Source organism: Triturus cristatus, chromosome 5_1, assembly GCF_964204655.1.
Source record: "Triturus cristatus chromosome 5_1, aTriCri1.1, whole genome shotgun sequence".
Classification (NCBI taxonomy): domain Eukaryota; kingdom Metazoa; phylum Chordata; class Amphibia; order Caudata; family Salamandridae; genus Triturus; species Triturus cristatus.
This window is the reverse complement of record NC_140587.1, coordinates 605,101,709-605,121,459: the sequence shown is the minus strand read 5'-3', so window position 1 is coordinate 605,121,459 and position 19,751 is coordinate 605,101,709. Positions and strand designations below refer to the sequence as shown.

General features: G+C 43.1%; 1 protein-coding gene across 2 annotated transcripts in view; it reads left to right on the top strand.

Annotated features, from left to right (window-relative positions):
• Nucleotides 1–17,817, top strand: part of LOC146831259 (lectin-like) — a 50,854-nt gene extending 33,037 nt beyond the window's left edge. The window contains exons 5-6 of one of the 2 annotated variants that reach the window (XM_085604125.1): nt 8,665–8,776; nt 17,569–17,817. In XM_085604125.1, coding sequence (XP_085460251.1) covers nt 8,665–8,776; nt 17,569–17,654 — 198 coding nt within the window. In that variant the 3' untranslated portion in view covers nt 17,655–17,817. Of the gene's footprint in view, nt 1–5,460; nt 5,940–8,664; nt 8,777–17,568 lie in introns of those variants that run through there. The other variant, XM_085604123.1, reaches the window with a different exon arrangement.
• The last annotated feature ends 1,934 nt before the right edge of the window (nt 17,818–19,751 follow it).

The window sequence follows — 19,751 nt, the reverse complement described above, 5'->3', positions numbered from 1 at the left end:
AGGTTTCTCTTGTTGCTTATTATCTAGCTTTCTTCTCTATTTCTTTTTCTTTTGTCTTTCTTCTTCTTTTTTTTCTTCTTTCTTCTTTTTTCTTCTCTCTTGGTTTTTTTCATCTTTCTATCTTTGGTTTACATGGTTTGGAATATTGATTTTAGTAGATTGCAAAATTGTATGCAATGATAATTTTTTACTTTAGCACAGATATTCAAGTTGTACATTTCTCCAAACTTGTTATTTTTGGTTATTTTTGTATATTGTTGAAAACGTAATAAAGCATTTGAAATAAAAAAAAAAGCCAAATATGACAAAAATCGGCACTAAATTGAAAACAAGATTAACAAGCATTGGCATAGCCAATAGGTCTTGCCTTTGGGACCTTATAAGTGGTTAGTTATGCAGCACAATATCCTGTGACATGGCTAAACACTTATGAGGTCCCAAAGGCGAGACCTATTGGCTATACCAAAGCATGTTAAACATGGCTTGTATGTTGGAACTTTAAAAATACGATACGCTAAGTGCAATATCACTGCAAGGTTTTTGCATACTGCTATATTTAATTTTATGATGTATATCAAGTATGTTTGCCTGCTGAGCGTATATGTCATTTTATTGCAAATACGATCAATGGAAGTTGGACTGCAAGGCTGAGTAACAGCGCATGTATAATGTCTTATTCAATGCCTTAACTTATCAATGACTAAAGAGGCACTTTCTGTTATAAGCAAGACCAACTGGCATTGCCAAGGCTTGTTATAACTGGGCTGCACTAACCGGACATTATTTACCTACAATGGCTTGTAGCTATGCACCTTAGAATTAGAAGATTGCTCCACGCTAGCAGACATGCATTCACTTCTGAGCTTTTGTTTTATAAATCTTTGTAATCTGTTGTGTTAACTTGGTTTGACTGAAAGAAACAAGCAGCGTAAGTTCCAGAACGGTGCAATGTATTAAGAATCCAAGAACAGGATAACAGGGCCTGACAGCAAGAGAGAGCACTTTACTGCATCTTTAAAATGTCATGGGCAGCACCTTGCAAGTTGATCACTGTCTTTTGGACTCAAGACAAAACTCTGCAGAGGGACCTGACAAACTGTGGAAGGACATTTCAACCTCCTCTGGTTTAGATTACTTGGCAAACTACTGTTCTACTTTTCATTTAGGTAACTGACCCTTAGCCTGGAAGCAGCAAAAGCCTAGCAGTGGACTGTTTCACAGTATGTGATCTGAAAAAACACAAATCAACAGTTGTAAGCCTGCAGTGGTTCCCAAAACACATACCCCTTTTTTAGCTGCAGTCGGCTTTTTCTTCCGAATGAGAGTGAGCTTCACATCTGTGAGAAATCAGAACAGCGAGTTAGCAGAGAGCAGGAAAACCATGTTAAATGGTTATCACTGAGCACATCTGCAGGCTGTTAGTAACACACTTGGGTAGGCATCGCGCAGCTTCTTTTCCCAGATCAGAAGCCAGTGTGCTGGTCACCCTTCGGCACAACAAGCAGTGCGCTACAGCACATGACGACATGTCATAAAGGCTGCGATCTTGGACAGCGTGAGTTTAGCCATGGGCAGCAGACAGTGGTGGCAGTGCATATGGATGGAAGAAGAGGGATTTGTCTAACTCAACAGCAGTCATCTCACCCCCAGAACCACGAAAAGATTTGAAGGTATCAGCTCGATAGAAAGGGAGCAGCTCTAAAAGAAAACAAAAGGAAGTAACCTCCGTTGGAAGGGATGGAGTTTCAGAAGTTAAGTGGCGGGGGGGATATCGGCAGAGGGGAATAGGTATTGGATTAGGCAGGAAACCCATACTGCAGTGAGCCTGGCACAAACACAGCAATCACTGGAACTAACAACTAGCCTGATGAGGTAGGAATTTCAACCCAGACAAAAGCAACAAGCGTGCGCGCCCGGCAAGTAGGGGGTGGAGGGGAGTGCGGCCGAGAGCAGGCAGCGTTTCCCTTGCGGGAACGAGCGCGATAATTGATAACACATGGGCTCACTCGCTCCCGCAAGGGAATCGCCCGACGTGCACGTGTTGCATTGAAAGCAGTGCAACGCGTGCACGTTTTTGCCTGCAAAGTTGAATCGATTTCAAGAGGTCGCTTTCCTAAGCAGTGCATGCGCGCTGCGTAGGCGAGACCTACAAATTGTATTTTCCTCGAGATCTATCGGAGTGAGCTAGATAACCCAAAATAACATTTTTGGCAAGAGGTGAAAAGCACAGATAGCGGTCTGAATGTGAATCAGAATTGTCAAACATTGCCATATTGTGGCTTGAAAGAGAACAACTCATTTAAAATCTTGAAATGGGATGGTGCCAGGGGTCTCCAGCCTTTTCTGTAATGAAAGCAACTTCTGATCTGTAAAAAGCGTCGTGAGCAACTGACCTGCCAACTTACTCTGTTCCACTGCATAGCTACCAAGGTTTCGGATTGCTCATGTGTGACATTTTCATAATTTCAGTGCCATAATGAGTGACATTCAACGACTATGAGTGACACTTTCTCGCAAGCAAAACTAAGCAATAAACACGAGGGAAACAAATATAAATATCAGAAATTACACCCATTTGAGCAATGGGAAAAGAAGAGCTTAAAACTGCTGGAAAGTACCATTAATGGAAGGGTATTAGGGCCCTTGTAATTTGATCATTGTTAAACAAATGTGTAACCATGATGTCAACAGTCTACAGGATTGGTGATGTGAGCACAAGCGGTGGGAAAACATATCTTCTAAAAAATGCAAATATGAACTGTAGCATAAGGTACAAACATAGCTGAATTGCTGAATTTGATTACCTAGATGGTTTCATTTACGTTCTGTAGCCGGGTCCACACATGTCAAGGCCAGGGAGTGGGACCTGAGCTGATGGCTGTAGAGCAACATTAAATCGTGCCAAGACATGTGAGCTGCTTTCCAAAAGTAGCCCTATAATGTGCAATATTTTCAGCCAGTTCTGACATTTCTTATCCAATATAAAACCCCATACTGGGACATGTAGTTTAACTTTTCTGTCCACTGTTGACTAAAAAGCCAGGACCTTACTGAAGATGTTTGATACAACAGATTGGGCAATGATAAATAAAAGTTGCTTTAAAGACAAGAAACAAAAAGAGTTGCATCGCTCTTGTGCCCTGTTACGTGGCGCAAGGGCAACGCAACTGTTTGATGAAAATTCCCCAAAGTGGTCACCATTATGGTCAGGTGATTCTCAGAAACATATTGCTGGAAGTCTTGCAGACCGTCATGTCTTGACCTTCCTTCTTTCATTTATTTTTGCTTGGGATATATTCCAGTTATTTGCACTTAGCAGTAGAAAATTCTACCTTGTGTCCTTCCAGCCCATGTCTCTATTTTATTTCTAGTGCCTTCTCTCCAAATACCATCTCTATCTTCCATTTCACTCCAACATACTCACTTATGAAGAGACATTGGCAGAGGTCCTTTGTGGGCAAGCCCTTTATAAGTAACAGATTAAACATTCACCACTCTGTCTGAGGGCAGCATGGGGTTTGCTAGGATAGAACGCAGGTTCTGAATTCACTGCTAAATAGAACCATATTCCCTTAATTTGGTGCAATGATTGAGCCTTGTAGGGGAGCAATGGGGCCACATTAAGATAAGTTTAACTTTTATAAACAGCCAATAGGCTCATGTTGCTTCATTCTCTTTTAATATTGTAACTGCAAACATGTCTTCTTTAGAGGGATTTCAGGCATGCCTGAAATCAGTGGCAGCGACAGCTTTAGCAATCAGACAAAGCGATGCCATAGTTTTAGGACACCCATTGACAGTACAAGTACCACATGCAGTAGAGGTTCTTGTGAACCGAACACAAACACAACACTTGACCATAGCAAGACTTACTGGTTATGAACTGACATTGTTTCAACCACACATAGAGATCCGACGGTGTAATACATTGAATCCTGCTACACTATTACCTGTAATTGGAACAGACCCACTAGCTCATGATTGTGTTGAAATCATTGAAATAAAGACGAAACCTAGACAAGACTTGACAGACGTTCCATTGTTAGATCCAGACCTGACGTGTATGTAGACGGATCGTGCATGAGAACAAATACAGGAGATTTAGTGGCCGCGTATGCAGTCACAACAGACACTGAACTTATTGAGTCAAATTGTATAGATTCATTGTCAGCCCAAGCAGCAGAACTTATTGCTCTAACACAAGCCTGTATTCAAGCCACAAATAAGAAAGTTAATGTATACACTGACTCACGTTATGCATTCGGAGTTGTACACGACTTCGGCGTACTATGGCGAGAGAGAGGTTATTTAACTTCCCATGGTGCCCACATTCAGCACGGACCCCTCATTCATGCCTTGTTAGACGCAATACATCTACCCACTGCTATATCAATTATGAAATGTAAAGCACACACGAAGGTTACTGATACCATTTCTCAAGGCAATGATTTAGCTGACAGAACAGCTAAACAGACTGCTCAGAATCGCACATTAGACATGACAAAGCCAATAGTTCAGACCCCAACACAGTGTATGGCAATTAAGGATCCCACACTTGACGTAATTGACATACAGACACATGCCACAGCAGAAGAAATAAAGAAGTGGACGGAATTAGGAGGGATCCAGACAGATCAAGGATGGATGACGAAGGAGAAATCTGTATGGTTTCTCCCTGATTCCATGGTTCAAGCCATTATAGCTACAGTTCACAGTCCAGCACATTTAGGAGAGAAGGCTATGCTAGACAGCATTCAGCACATTTGGTTCAACAAACATTTACGAGCAGCAGCTAAACAAAAAGTTCGTACCTGTATGATATGTTGTCAGTTTAATCCAGGAAAGAGTGTTCCCGTAGAGCAGGGTGGATTTCAGCCTCCTGACCATCCTTTTGAAGTCCTCCAGATGGATTATATTCAGATGGAACGTTGTCGAGGATTCAAATATGTCCTCGTAGTTGTCTGCGCTCTCTCCCGTTGGACAGAGGCGTATCCCGTATCAGATTACACTGCCCCGACTACTGCCAAGCAGCTAGTTCGAGAATTCTTCCCACGGTACGGTTTACCACGTGTTGTATATTCAGACAACGGCCAGCCTTTCTCATCCGAATTAATGAAACATGTCTCACTTTTGTTGGGATATCAGTGGAAATTCCACTGTGTCCGACACCCCGAGGCAGCAGGTCTCGTGGAACGACATAATCAACTTTTAAAAATCAGATTGTCTAAAATATGTCAGGAAAAAGGTGTGGACTGGATAGTAGCCTTACCAGTTGCGCTATTCTACATGAGAATGGTAGCACACTCTCGAACAGGGCTATCCCCGTATGAGGTGATCTTTGGTAGACCACCGAATATGTGGGGGACGCCTATACCCCGTAAAATAACTGATGTTGACTGTAATATGCTGACAGATTACCTGGCTTCCTTGATGTCTGCACTACAATCTTCTCGTTCACAGGTGGTCGCAGCTTTTCCTGACAACACTGAGGTGAAACCCCATGACGTGGTCCCCGGGGACTTTGTCCTGGTTCGGAATTTTGATAGGAAAAGCCAATTGGATCCTAGGTGGAAGTTGCCTAAGCAGGTCCTGCTGACGACCAGAACAGCTGTGAAGATCGAAGGACGGAAAGGATGGGTGCATTCCACCCATATAAAAAAATTTCATGGACTTCCTCCTGACACAAACAGTACTTCCCGTGTGTCTTCCCCCATTGACTCAAAGCTACCTTTGGCTGAGGCCAGTAGCACCGAACTCTATAAACAAAAACTCAGGTCCAGATCTAAACTGTCGGACGATTTGATTGTTTAAGTCCTCTCCAAGGTGAAGCGGTTGAATCTGTCCCGACATGTATCCCTTAGGTCTGAATGATGTAGAGTCCAGAATCATAATGAAACGACATGCTTATTGTAAATTACTGCGTAACCACTGTATTGTGACTTTATTAATTTTGTTTTCCTTGAGTTTTTTAATAGTTATTGCAAGTATATTGTTGCATATGTATTATCCTGTTTCTAAACGTGTTCTCAATATAACTGATGAACATTCTTTTAGTGACCTACCGCCACATGAGTTGTCCTATAGACTTGCGCTGCGCAATAACACATTCATTAGTATGTTACATCATTCCCATCAGACTAGTAATGCCACCAATTGTTGGGTGTGTGGCCGACTCCCTCCCTATCAGAATAACAAAGGAGTTCTGCCTTTCTTTCCACATCCATTTACACGCAATGGCTCCTGTGGAGCATGGTTTAGTTTATTAAATTCCATAGACCCAGACACAGCAGTTTATCAACAACATTGGATATGGGGAAATCTGAATCTAGTTTTATTCAAAGTCTGTCACCCTAATAAGGAGGGTCACCCCAGTAGAACAGGAACTGATTTAGAAAATGAAGTGTATAAATTAGGTAATTTTACGCCTAATCTTATGATTTTGAATGTCAAATCCGAAGTTGAACTAATTCTGCCCACTATGTCAGTATTTCCAGTTAAGGGTGAATTATGTGTGAGAAAAGTTGGTTCCATACATATGGGCCATAGCCAATGCGTTACTACAGTAGAATATAGTGATCAAGGCAAATCTTCATTTAGAGCTTCTCGCCATTCTTACTTTATATGTGGTCAGACGGCATATATGCGTCTGCCTCTAGATTGGGATGGTACCTGTTATATAGCATTCCTTCTGCCACCTGTTTTCCTAGCTCCCCCTGATTATTATCGAAATGTTCATTTAGTACACAATAGAGAGCGAAGAGATCTCCCAGTTGTCGATTATACTGAGACGGCATGGGACAAGTATGTAGATTTCAATAAAGGTATCTTTCCCTATATAGGTACAATATCAAATAGTAAGCTGATACGCAGACTCACCAAGACTCTTGAAGCTGTAGTAAACGAGACTATAGCCGCCCTAGGCAATCTGACAGAGGAACAATCAGTGATGAGAATTGTTGTTCTCCAGAATCGTCTTGTCCTTGACGTCATCCTGGCCGATAGGGGCGGAGCTTGCAGGGTCATCGGATCCAGCTGCTGCATATTCATACCAGAAAATTCGCCATCTGTATATAAAGCTATAACACGCCTTCATAAGATTGTAAGCCAGATACACGAAAATCCAGGCACTTGGACGTGGTCCGGGTGGTTTTGGAATGTGATATCAGCCTGGGGATGGAGAGTTCTATCTTTCCTAGGTATTGGCCTTCTTATGCTCTTCAGTTGTTGTCTATGCCTGCAATGTGGACCAGCGATTTGTGGTCTGTGTGCCACATCGTGTATTCCACATCAAGGTTTTGGCTCAAGATCCCGGAAGAAGAAAGAAGAAGAAATGATGCTCCATGAGCAAATCGATGGAATGATGAAGATTGATATCTCTTGAAGGGCAAGAAGGGGACAAGGAGGGAATGTGGAAATGTGGATTTTCCTGGTCAGTTATGTCCCCTATCTTGGACCCCAACGGTTCTATATGCATGTTACAAGTACATGTATGTTCCCTCCAGTTCCAGTTTCTAAGACGCAAACATATGTGTGTCTACCGTCAACATGTTCTCTGTCAGATCCGCCATCAATGGGCTGGATATTCGATTCCTAGGTATGAAAGGCCACCGACTTTACATGGCTAAGTTACTCCATTTTTACAATTCAGGCGAGTAGGCCCGATTCTGTCCTCAAAGCCTTTCCCTGCTCCCAGCCTCTGACAGCTTCAGCTTGAGCTCGCATCTGTATCCATGAACTTTGTCCTACTCCCTGTGCAGCTAACGGTGCCTGCCTCGGCCAGTTTTCGCTTGTCTGCCAAGAAGTTGTATTTCACCTTCGAATTATCTATTTTCCCCCTCAGCCGATGCATTCCTGCCTAGTGATTTAGGTAAACATTTCCTTTAGCTCACAAGCAAAGGACTCAGCCTTCCCGTCCTCCTGCAAGTGATTCATAGTCCTGTTGCCATGGAAAGTTTTCTGCCCCTCGCATCTCATATAGACACTTAGACGCTTGTACACGCACACAGTCAGTATAGAATAGATTCTGTCCGAGAGTTCTTCCTTGTGGATAACATAGTTCTTTAAACATAGGATGTTAGATATGATTTGGGATTAGGATGACTTGACCCCAGACTTCTCGTCTCCACATGTAGAGCTAAATGTCAAGTCCCCTTCACCCCCTAGTTGCACGTCAATTACACGTCATGCTGCTGCGCGCGCATCTATGCCAAGTATTATCTTATAGATCCACCTATGTCTGATAATCCTAACCAATCATGTTTCTTTTATTCCTTATTACGCCTAGTTTCGATTATGTCACTGTCACGTCATTTTTCTTATCAAATGTTACGCCTTTTACATTCGTTTCATTGTAATGTACTTATTATAAAAATACATGTCTATCAATAAATTATTGTACTTCACTTCCTGAACCCTCGTGGTGACGGAACCTGAAGGCCGCCACTCGAGTCGGCCATTTTGAATGGAATAAAGCCCATTAGAGAACCTCTTATACCACGGATTCTGCCTCTTGTTATTTTGAGCTATTTTACTTTATTTTAAGACTCCGTACGAAATTCAGTCAGGTAATATTTATTTTATTTACCACAGAAGGACATCCCTAAATAAGTACAAATACATATCTTATTCCAGTAAATGTGTGTATTCAATCTCCTTTGTCTGCAGGATCGGACCTTCATGTGGACGGATGGCTCTCAGTGGAACTTCCAGGCATGGTATAGCGGAGAACCCAACAACTCAGGTCGGCGGGAGCCCTGTGTGGTATTCAACTTTGGAAGTAAGTGAAAACTCCTAAAGATTAGCACTCAGTAACTGCCCAGATTATAGTTCTGTATACTGTCTATCTACTATTTAGGAGCTGATTCAGCTTGATGTGTAGTGTACGTTCTGTCAAGCTGGATGTTTGCGCTTTATTGCTGGTTGCATGGTTTATTTCCAAAAGTTCTAACTAAGGTCTCCCTTGCCTGGCCAGGTTTCCTTCCTTTTGGATTTTGCAGCACACTGTAACTGTTGTCTCAATGTCTGTCTCCTCACAACTCCCTCACAACCCCCAGAAAGTGCTGGTCTAGATTTCTTTACAGAAGTGGAGAAGGCGAAGAAATGCACAAGAATGGGTGTGTGCGGTCCCTATGGGCAGAGGGGCCACGCCCCTCTGCCTTTCATCCCTCGTGAACAGTGTCTGCCAGGCTGAACAAAGGTCAGCCTGAAAGATACTTTTCACTTTCAGTTCAGGCTGGCAGGAGCCAGACATGCGCATTTAACGCAGGCTCCTGGCTGCCTGAACTGAACTTTGCTGGGCTGAGAACGTCACAGCTCTGGTGGGCGCGACGTTCTCAGCTCTGCAAAGGTTGCTGAGGCCCTCCCCTCAGTGATGAGGGGTAGTGTCACTGGTTGTCTCGCACCTGGGCACTTCAGTTTTAAGCCCTGAAGTGCCCAGGATAGAGTGTCAATAAGTGAAACTTCCTCACAGAGTGGGGTGGGGTCAGTAGTGTCTCACTGACCCCATCCCACTCTGTGATGATGTTGGGACTGCTGCCTTCCCTCATTGGCTGACCTTAGGCCAGCCAATGAGGGATGGCAGCAGTCTCAAGCATTCTGAATCGCCAAGGCAGCGAAGAGCTGGCTGAAGGTAAGTGTGTTTTATTTTTAAATTGTTTGGTGCGTGCGTGCGTGCATGTATGAATATTTGGGAAAGTGTTTTGAATGAATGTGTTTGTGCGTGTGTGTGTGTGTCGTCCACCCCCTCCCTCCAAAATGTACCGGCCGCCATTGGATGAGTGTCACCTGACACTGAACCATATGGTGTCAGTCAGCTGTGCACCTAACTGGAGCACCAGATGTGGATTGAAACAATGCTGGATGTCAGCAATAATACTAGATAAATAGCCTTCTACAGATAGTATTGTCAATGCCACCTTGGTCCCCTTATCACTATGCAGCGAGGCCTCCACTACACAGCTTCTACTCTCCTGGTGTATCCAATGCTCTCATGAATCCATAGGTACACCTTCATGTTTACCATTGACACTCATTTGGCACTTTGTGGAGCCCTACTGGCCACCTGGCAAAACTGAGTGGAGCAAGACTGAACAGAGCCATTGCAGGAGGGTCCTTTGAAGCAGCTGTTTCCATTCTGAGCGCAGCAAAGTTGAGAGAGTGCTGAAGTCTTGAACACTGTGTTGCCTAATCACATCACCACATTATCGAAGCTGAATTCCAGATTTTACAAGTCGGCCCTGACAAATGTGACAATTATTGAATTTGATAAAAATCCGAAACAAGTCGTTCAGGATTTATTGGATGCAATAGTTAATGCATAGTCTCTATTTTCGGAGAGTAACATGCAACTTATGGTGCCCACTGCAGAAAAAACTGCATGTCCCAGTACATACTGGCCCTGTGTCCATTGTCATATTCTGACAGGTTTGAGCTGCAGCAGTGTAACAAAGGGTGCAATCTTTTTTGCATCTGGTAGTTCCCTGGTGTGATATGCATCGTAATTGCCATCCGTGTACAAAAAGGTGTTTGCGCAAGGGTTGCAATTTAATGGGCTATTTACGATCAGGGTCAATATGTTATAACAACAAATGATCATATTTTATTCACATAGAAAACAGCTCATTTTGTCCAATTCAGAATGTTATAAAGCCATCTAACTGTGATTCTCTCATTATTTTTACACCAAATAGCATCTGCTCTAATATGCAGCCCCCTCACACTTATAAATAGACGCTGCCCCACCCAGGCCCACAGGAGCCAATTCCATGGACATTATTCCATTTAGGGCCGCATTTATGAAAATGTTTGCATCGCTGCATGAAAATAGCGATGCAACACTTTTCAGCGCGCCCTCCTTGTAACACCTTGGATGCACCTTATTTACCGTACAGCACTACATATCACAACGATTTACAGATACGTCAGTATTCCTGATGTATCTGTAGGCGCAAAAGTGGCACATTGGTGGGGTGTGTCTGAAAACAGATGCAACTCCAGCAATGTGTCCTAACGGGCATTTGTTAGTCTTACACCTGCTGTGAGGCAAGCACAAAGATTCGATACTCTAGCATCCTAGAAGCATCACAGTGAAACCTCATAGATTTCACTGCAACACTTCTACAAGCCTTTTATGCGAGGGAATGCCTACCCTGCATACATTATACCTGAAGCAGGTATAATATAGCACAGGGGTTTACAAAGGGATGCATCTGCTTAGAAGCATCACTTTGTAAATATGTCACAGTGTGGCGCACATTTTACGCTGCCGGTGCATCACAAAAAGTGCCGCACCGGCGGTGCAAAGGGCTCATTATTAAGCCCCTTAGTACCTAAAGCTGATGCTGGTATGTAACTTGGTTCAATGTTGGAATGGTCTATTGGGCACTCTGGCTCTTCCACATTTCTTCTCATCCACATAGCCTACTTTAATTATTCTCTTCTCACTTACACTAATTGTCTTCAGTTCCTTACATTTGCCCTTCAGTCACAGTCACCATTCCCTCCTGTGATTTCTCCTGCTTTTTTATTTTGTGCTAACCCCCTGCTCTCTGTCTCTCATCAACATCCATTGATTTATGTTCCATTTCTACTATATCTAACTGAATCTAAGGATTCTTTCACTTTCGTTCTGTTTTAGAAAAACATTTCTTTAAAAAAAAAAAATTTTAAATACAGGAGAGTCACCATCTTTAGCCAAAAGGCACAGGGGAGGTAAAACAATTAGGCAAAACAAATTCCCTTTTGTGCTAGAAACCTGTAAATGTCCAATAGTAATCCTAAAAGTATGCACTGAAAAGCTTACAATATTGTGCCACAATAGTCAATATTACCAGTTAACACCTGTCTTCTATTCTTATTCAAAATGATTTAATCAAATGAATATTTAAAATCTCTTACAAAATATAAATATATGGACATACATTTGAACATTCATAAAAACCTACATAAACAGACAGTATTTGCCTGGACTCTTAGTGTATTAAATAATTCCACTCTGTATTGCATGTCCTATTTGGAGAGACTCATTGCAGATTAAGAAGATATAACCAATAACAACAAAATTAAAAATGAGGACTTGTGATAGAATTTTTAAAGAATTAGAATTTTGTATTAATTAATTGTTTTTAAATCTGCAATGATGTTTTTAATAATTGATGTGTGATGTGCAAATTGTGATGATATTAAGAATGGAGAATTTGCTGATGAGTCTCTCCAAATTGGATGCAATACTGCGTAGACGGTTTCTCTCCTCCCAATATGACTTGCACTTGGGACCGCAGTCATTTTTACAAAACACACAGACGGGTAAGGGAAGCCCTTCCCTCAGCTTAGGCATAAGAACCTCTCATATTCTCAGACACAACCCCCCTTACACCATGTCACAGGCCCCTATGATGGGTACTATTCTGTTAGTTACCCCCAACCTTTCCTACCCATCCCCTTTGGTGATCTGCACAGTTACTTGACAGTCTGCTGCACTATCAGTTCCTCCCCATGCCAGCCAGTGATGTTCACTACCCATGCCAGTTCCACACAGCCAAACCTAAATGCCACCCTCTATGCTTTAAATACTCAGTTTCAGATGTCAGGAGTCTTCATGTCCCCAATAAACGACAAGCCCTTTGTCGATGCTTAGGGAAATGGGCTGCGACATATGCCTCCAACAAGAAATGCACCTCTACTGAAAGACTGGAGACAGCTAAAATCATGCTCGTTTAACTAACAATAATTTTCATCAGGCCCCAATAAAAAAGCAGGTGTGGCTATACTCCTCTCTTCCAAGTTCCATGGACAGGTGCTGCAGACCCAAGCCGAAGTTACGGGCTGACGCCGGGTGTTACGACTTACCCTCTTAACATACACCTTTATGATTGCTATGATTTACATACCTAATGAACAACAGGAACGTTTTCTCTTCCGGCCCCTTAATCAAGATCCAACATCCCCAGATTCAGACATTAAAATATGGAGAGACTTTAATCTGGTCTTTAATGCTGAACTTGAAAGATCGACCCAAAGACAGGTACAGTTATGAACTTGGAGGAGTTGCCGTTTGAGAGGTGGGCCTCATAGATGTCTGGTTAGGTTCACCACCCCACAACAAGAGAGTACTCTATCTTTTCTGTACCCCACCTATGTTATACGTGCCCTGCATAGACTACTCTTTGCTATCCTCCCGCCTTGGGGCAGCAAATGTTGTCATTGATATCAGTGACTCTGCCCTTCTGGACCATGCTCCCATTATGCTGCTGTTACACACTCATAGGGCACAACCGCCTATAAAACATGACGCCTCAAGCACTAAAATCAAAGAAGTGAATGAGATGATTTGCCACCACTTTCAGGCATACAACTCCCCCAACACTCCAATCGCAATACTATGGCACATCTTAAAGGCAGTGGATCAAGGTTCCTTCATAGCCATATCGACTAAGCGGAACGGGACTAGGAAGGACAAGCGGACTGCCCTGGAAAACCAGGTGCAAGAAATCGAGGAGGCACATAATCGAACCAGCACCATAGAGTGCACCGCCATTTGATCCTGGCCCGTAAACAATTCAGGGCTCTTGACATGGACTGAGCTGAGTTAGCCCTCCTCACACTAAACAGAGATTTTGCAGCAGAGGTAATAAGGCGGGACAACTCTTTGCACGTAAGCTCCGAGCAGAGGCACACAACCATAGACTTCAGGGGAAGTATACTCAAACAGGCTCTGTAGCCCACACTGACCATGACATAGAACAAGCATTCGAACATTTTTATATTGACCTCTACACCGCAGAATCAATGGACCCACGGGCCACATGTTCATATTATGTATTGATCCTTATTTTAATCTTTTTGTGGCACTTGGCACTTTAATGGACTTAATTGTCTAAATAAAGTATATTTGTTTTGATTTGACATCCTCATATCTCTTCTCCGCGTACACTGTACATCTCCCTATGGCAGAAGCACACTCCGAAAAGGCAGATATACAGGTGGGCGAGGTACTTGCCACCATTGTCCGACAACAGATGGGTATGGTGTCCAGCATAGATGGGTTCACAGCAGATTTTTTACACAGACTTTGGCACCCAACTAGCGCCACTGCTGGAACCCTTAGGCAACTAATTTAGGGAGACGGGTGCGAGAGGGTCTAATCACAGTGATTGCGATGCCTGGGAGTATCAGACAAGATGCCTTTCCTACCGCCCGATATCCTTGCTTAACATATATGCCAAGCTCTTCTCTTCACAAGTATACTGACCGCACATCTCAATCCCTATATACAGGGCTTTATTGACCCAGACCAAATCAGGTTTATTCCAGAATGAAGCTGTAGTGACAACATCAAACAACTGATGCATATCATTGACAATGTGTCCCTCTCTCACACACCAGCGCTCCTCCTTTCGATCGATGCAGAAAAAGCATTTGATCGAGTGCAGTGGCCCTACCTTTGGCAAGTGCTGGCCACTGTGGCTCTAGGCACCAGATTCCGCACATGTGTATTATCTGCATAGTTGAGGTGTGTATCATTATCAAGTTACCATCATCTTTTGCTACAAACATGCATCCATGGACTCATTTCTACACTATCACATGTATTTGTTGACTTGTAAGAACACTTCAATTTCTTAACACTTACATGGTCATTTAGACCGTGAAGTTATCTGTCTGGTATTTGCCCCATATTAGAGCTATTACCTACTGAAAAATAAAATTAAATTGCTTGTAATTTGTGTTGGAACATATAACTCACATTGAGCTTGTGGTAACCACATGTTCAAAATAGCACACATGCAAAATGTACATCAATACTAGCGATGGGTGAAATTTTTAATTTCACCGGTGGAAGTGGGGGAATTTAGTAATTCCATGTTACTCTTTTAACTACTAATGAACTAATACATTCTGCCACTTCACCGGCAAACTTATGCAGCACTGCGAGTCTTTGTCACTTGCTCTCTCAATCCAGCCTCTCTCTCTTTCTTTGTTTTCCGGTCTCTCGAACACTTTCTCTCCTGTCCTCCCACGTTCTCTCTTTTACATTTTCTCTTTCTTTCTCTTTCTATTTCCTCTAACTCTCTTCTTACTTGAGAAGTGGAAAGGAATTCCCCCATGGGTAGTTGCAGTGTTTGAAGGTAATCACATCCATGGAAGAGTGGGGGTTCTGGTGCCTTTAAAACAACACACCTTTGTGTGCAGTTGTTGGGTGTCATTACAATCATTTCATTGTGCAGGTGCTAGCAAGGATAAGGCTAATGCCAGCTAGGTTAAGGGGGATGCTACCTTGGACAAGGCTGGTGCTAGCTAGGAATAGCTAGGATGAGGCAAGCGCTATCTAGGGTGAGGTAGGTGCCAGCTTCACCCATTAAGTGTGCCCCTGGCTGCCTATCCCCTCCTACCCAGTATGTGAGCTGTTGGTGCTGCCAGGGAGGATGCTTTACAGGTGGGTGTGGGAGTGTGGGAGAGGTGGGGGCATCAAGAAGTCTGCACATCACAAAATCCAGATGATGATCAGAGACCAGGGTTTTCTGAAGGACTGGCGACCCTCCTGCAGAGAGGGTTCCCAGATCACACATGGCCATGAGTGAAATGACGGGGACCAGTTGCTGCCAAACAGTTGTCATGGCAACCAATGCAGCCAGTGTCACTTACAGGGCTTCTCGTGAGCCAGTGCTTAGATCTGAAGCTCATGCACACCGAACATGCAGCTACCACACCCCGTGCCCCTGGAGGGAGGGGAGGCCCCTGGGGGCCCCAGCCAGTTTCTTTTACTGCCAACTCACTACAATGCTGTTGGTCGGTCCATACCCACCTGAAATGCCACGCTAGCTGCCCATGGGCATTGCACAGCTCCTTGAGGGCACTGACTATCTGTGAGGAGCACATTGGGCTCTGATATCCAACACTCCTAGGCACAGGAATGTCCCCCACAAGTATGGTTCTCATCCGGCTTTAAGGTCCACAGATTAGCCTGTTCTGAATGCCGAAGACTTCCTTCCAGACAGGTATCAGGCAAAGTCCCGCAGGTCTAGGGGAGGCTCAGTCACATGTCAGAGTGGCACCTGACAACAACCAGCTCAGGCCAGAACTGCTCTATGTTTGACCGCACCATGGTGCAGAGCAGCAGTACTAGAGGCAGCAGTGCCCATGGGTCGTCCTTCTTGCTCTCGGCCATCAGTGGGTATCCATTTGTAATTTTGATTTGTACATTGTGTAAAATAGTGTAATTCGAAATCCTTATTAGGAATTTAAGTCTTTCATTGTTCCAAAGTTAGTAGAGAGTACCATCAGCATTCCATAGCACCAAATGCCCCACTCTGTCCAGCTGTGGAATCCCGCTGAATTTTTGTGTAATTCTGGAGAATTCGGCAGAGCAAAACTCTACGAGTTCCTCCCAGGCCTAATGAATACTAGTATATGCGTTGTTCGCCATATTTTGCTAACATCTGAATTTTGAATGCAAAAGTATGTCAAGCACTTAGGGAGCAAGGGTAATTTGCATCTTGGTATTTTTAAACTTGATCTTACAAATACCATTAGGCATAATCCTCCTCAATTTGCAAATGTATTAATCTATTGAGCAATTTGCACATGTATTGTATTTTAATTGTAGTTATATAGTACTTACCACTCCTGATGAGGTACAGAAGTGCTGTACTTCAGGAGGAAGCCGGTCTGGAATCCAACGCTCGCGGTTATTGGTGTCATTGGGATCAGTCTTGTGCTCTTAATGAAGCCATTATGGGCATTTACTCCAGTGTCTTTTTGGTGCATTCATTTTGGTAGGAATTAGGTGTGAACATTAGTGTGGGGTATGTGAGTTCATGCAGATGGCTGGTGGAATTAGTAGATGAACTACAGTGATTAGGTATTGCTAGGTTGCAGGATATGACTTTCAAAAAGGACCAAATTCGTTTTTTTTAGATGAGGTAGGAAGCAATTTAAGGTAATACAATACTAGAGACTAATACACACATGCATATGACTTACATTTGGCTGTATTAAAAAAGAGGAGGCATGCAGAGGATGGAAAGTATTGAGAAGTTCATTTAAAGAGAAAGGAGAGGCAACAATGTGAAGTTTTAAGTCAAGGTCAAACTTTTTGTACAAGGTTTTAGCAGCATGGACTACTTTTGAGAAATCAAATATACTGAAGGTGCAAACTATAGAAAGAAGCATCAGTATTTGCTTGTGAAGTATTGGTTTAGTGGGTACCATTTGATAGGCCCTAGAATCAGGTGACTAGCCTGTCCGATGCCAGGCTACCCCTAGACTACCACTTCATCAATGACAGCAGGTCAGCTCAAGGGCTGGAGGCATAATTAGTGACTGGGCACTTATACAGGGACATATTGAGAACTTTAGACTATGCGTAAATGAAGTTAAAAACTCATGATAAAAGCAATGTGAGAGGAAATACAGGGTAGGTAATGCAAACATCTTATACAAACATCAACAAGAAGATTTGTCAATTTCTGGAGCGAATGTCGTCTGATGTTTAAACTTAAATTTTGTCTTTAGTTACATGGCATCCTGGAAAAAGAATGAAATATATTATGTCTTTTGTATCTTTCACAGAACCTGGAAGATGGAATGACGGGACATGCAGCACAACCATTGCGTTTGTGTGCAAAGCAAATGACAACCTTGATTTTCCAGGATAAGCACCAAATCAGCTTTTGCCAGAAGGGCCACATTCTGATATTTTAATTATTGGAAATGATGAATCCTTACTTATAATAATCACGTATCAGTATATAACTGGAAGCTGGAGTTTGTGGTAATTGAATTCTAAATAAAATCATAGCACTTAAACTGAAAACAAAAGCTGTTTCGTTTTCTATCTTCATGAATATATATTGTACGCTTTCATAGAATGTCTTCACTTTACCACATATTTACCATGTGAGAGTTTGCTTGGATCCTGTAGGAACCCTGCAACAACTGAGGGTTCTTTCCTCTCCTGGCTACCCTTCCAGTACCAGGAGCTGGGAGAAGTCAATATTGATGTCAAAGACTGAACAAATGAAATACACCTTGAAAAAGTAAAACTGTTAATATACAGGAGGGAAGAATGGTCCAATAAATATGTTTTTCCATACCATGTAGGAATTCCACACAGCAAAAAAGATCAAAAGATGAGGGGAAAAATCAAATATTCAATTAACCAATCAATTAATCAATCAAGTGGCTTGTATAGCGCGACTACTCACCCATCAGGGTCTCACGCCTTATACATTTATATATCCAGCAACAAGATGAAAAGCAGTTCCAGACAGTATGCGGAATAATTCTTCCGCCTGGTCGTCAACAAAACCAACAAAGTCTCCCATATTTCTTACCTGCCCCAGCTCAGCACCAGCATGCAGATGTAGGGGTAAGACTTTGTGCCTTAGGGATTCAAAGCACAGGACGGCAGTGTCACACAATTCTCACTGAGCGCCTACAGTCATACTTTGCATGTCCTCCTCCAGGCTTGAGTTTTCAGTAACAAGTTAAGTTAAAGGATGTATATAGTGCTTTGCTGTCCCAGAGAGGGGGCGTCCCAGCGCTACCCAGGTACACGTTGGAGCAAGATTTTGGGAGAGCAAAAAGAGTGCGTGTTGCTGCATTTTGTACCCTTTGTAGGCACTGGATCCCAGATTTATCAGCGCCAAGGTAAAGGGAATTACCGTAGTCCAGTCTGGATAAAATTGTGGCTTCGCTAATGGTCTGTCGAGTTTGCGAGTCAAAGAAACCTAAAAGGGGCTTTAGTCCTCGAAAAACCCAAACAAGCCCCGCGACCACTTTTGTTTGGGTTTCTAAGGATAGCCCACTGTCAATCCATATTCCCAAATCATTCACTGCCTCCTTAGGCAGGGGTGCAAGCTTCAACTCATCTGGCCATCATTGCTCCACCACAAATTACTGTCACTCCCAAACAGTAGCATTTCGGAATTGCTGGCATTTAACTGCAAGCAGTTTGCTGTCATCCAATCAGCAATAGCCAGCATGTCCTCCTTAAATTTAAAGATGTTATTTTTGCATTCCTTGGAAAAGGAGATAACCAGTTGGTTGTCATCAGTGTAAGATACTAATGTCAACCCTTTGCTTTTTGCTCCCACCGCGAGGGGTTGCAGGTCGATATTAAAGAGTGTGGGACTCAATATTGACCCCTGCAGCACACAGTAATTGATGGCATAGTCCTGCGAACAGTGGGGAGGTACAGTGGCCTGGAACATTCTGTCATCCAGAAAAGATCTGAACAAGGCCAAGGCAGCACTCCAGATACCTATCCCCTGCAGGCGGCACAATAGGATCTCATGGGATACTGTATCAAAAGTGGCACTTAGGTCAAGAAGAATTGGAGCCGCAGAGTTTCCTTCATCCAAACTGCTTCGAATTTGCTCCATCACTGCCAATAAAGTGGATTCGGTACAGTGGCGTGATCTGAAACCGTTTTGTGAGGAGTCCAGTATCTCATTGAGCTCTACAAACTCTGTGAGGAAGATTGTCACATGAGATTCAGTAGCTTCGGCCAGGAACGGGAGCTGAGATATAGGGCGATAGTTTTCCGGCTTGGATAGCTCCAAAGACGTTTTTTTATAGCAGTGTTACTTTAGCATGCTTCCATGAGTGGTACGGAAGCCGAGGTCAGGGATAAATCAATCAGCTCCCTACATGGTGGTAGAATATGTTTTTGACATTTTTGGAGTTGATCTGGTTTCATAGGATCAGCTGGGTTGCCTGATTTAATTTTAGTGTAGAGAGACTCAACCTCA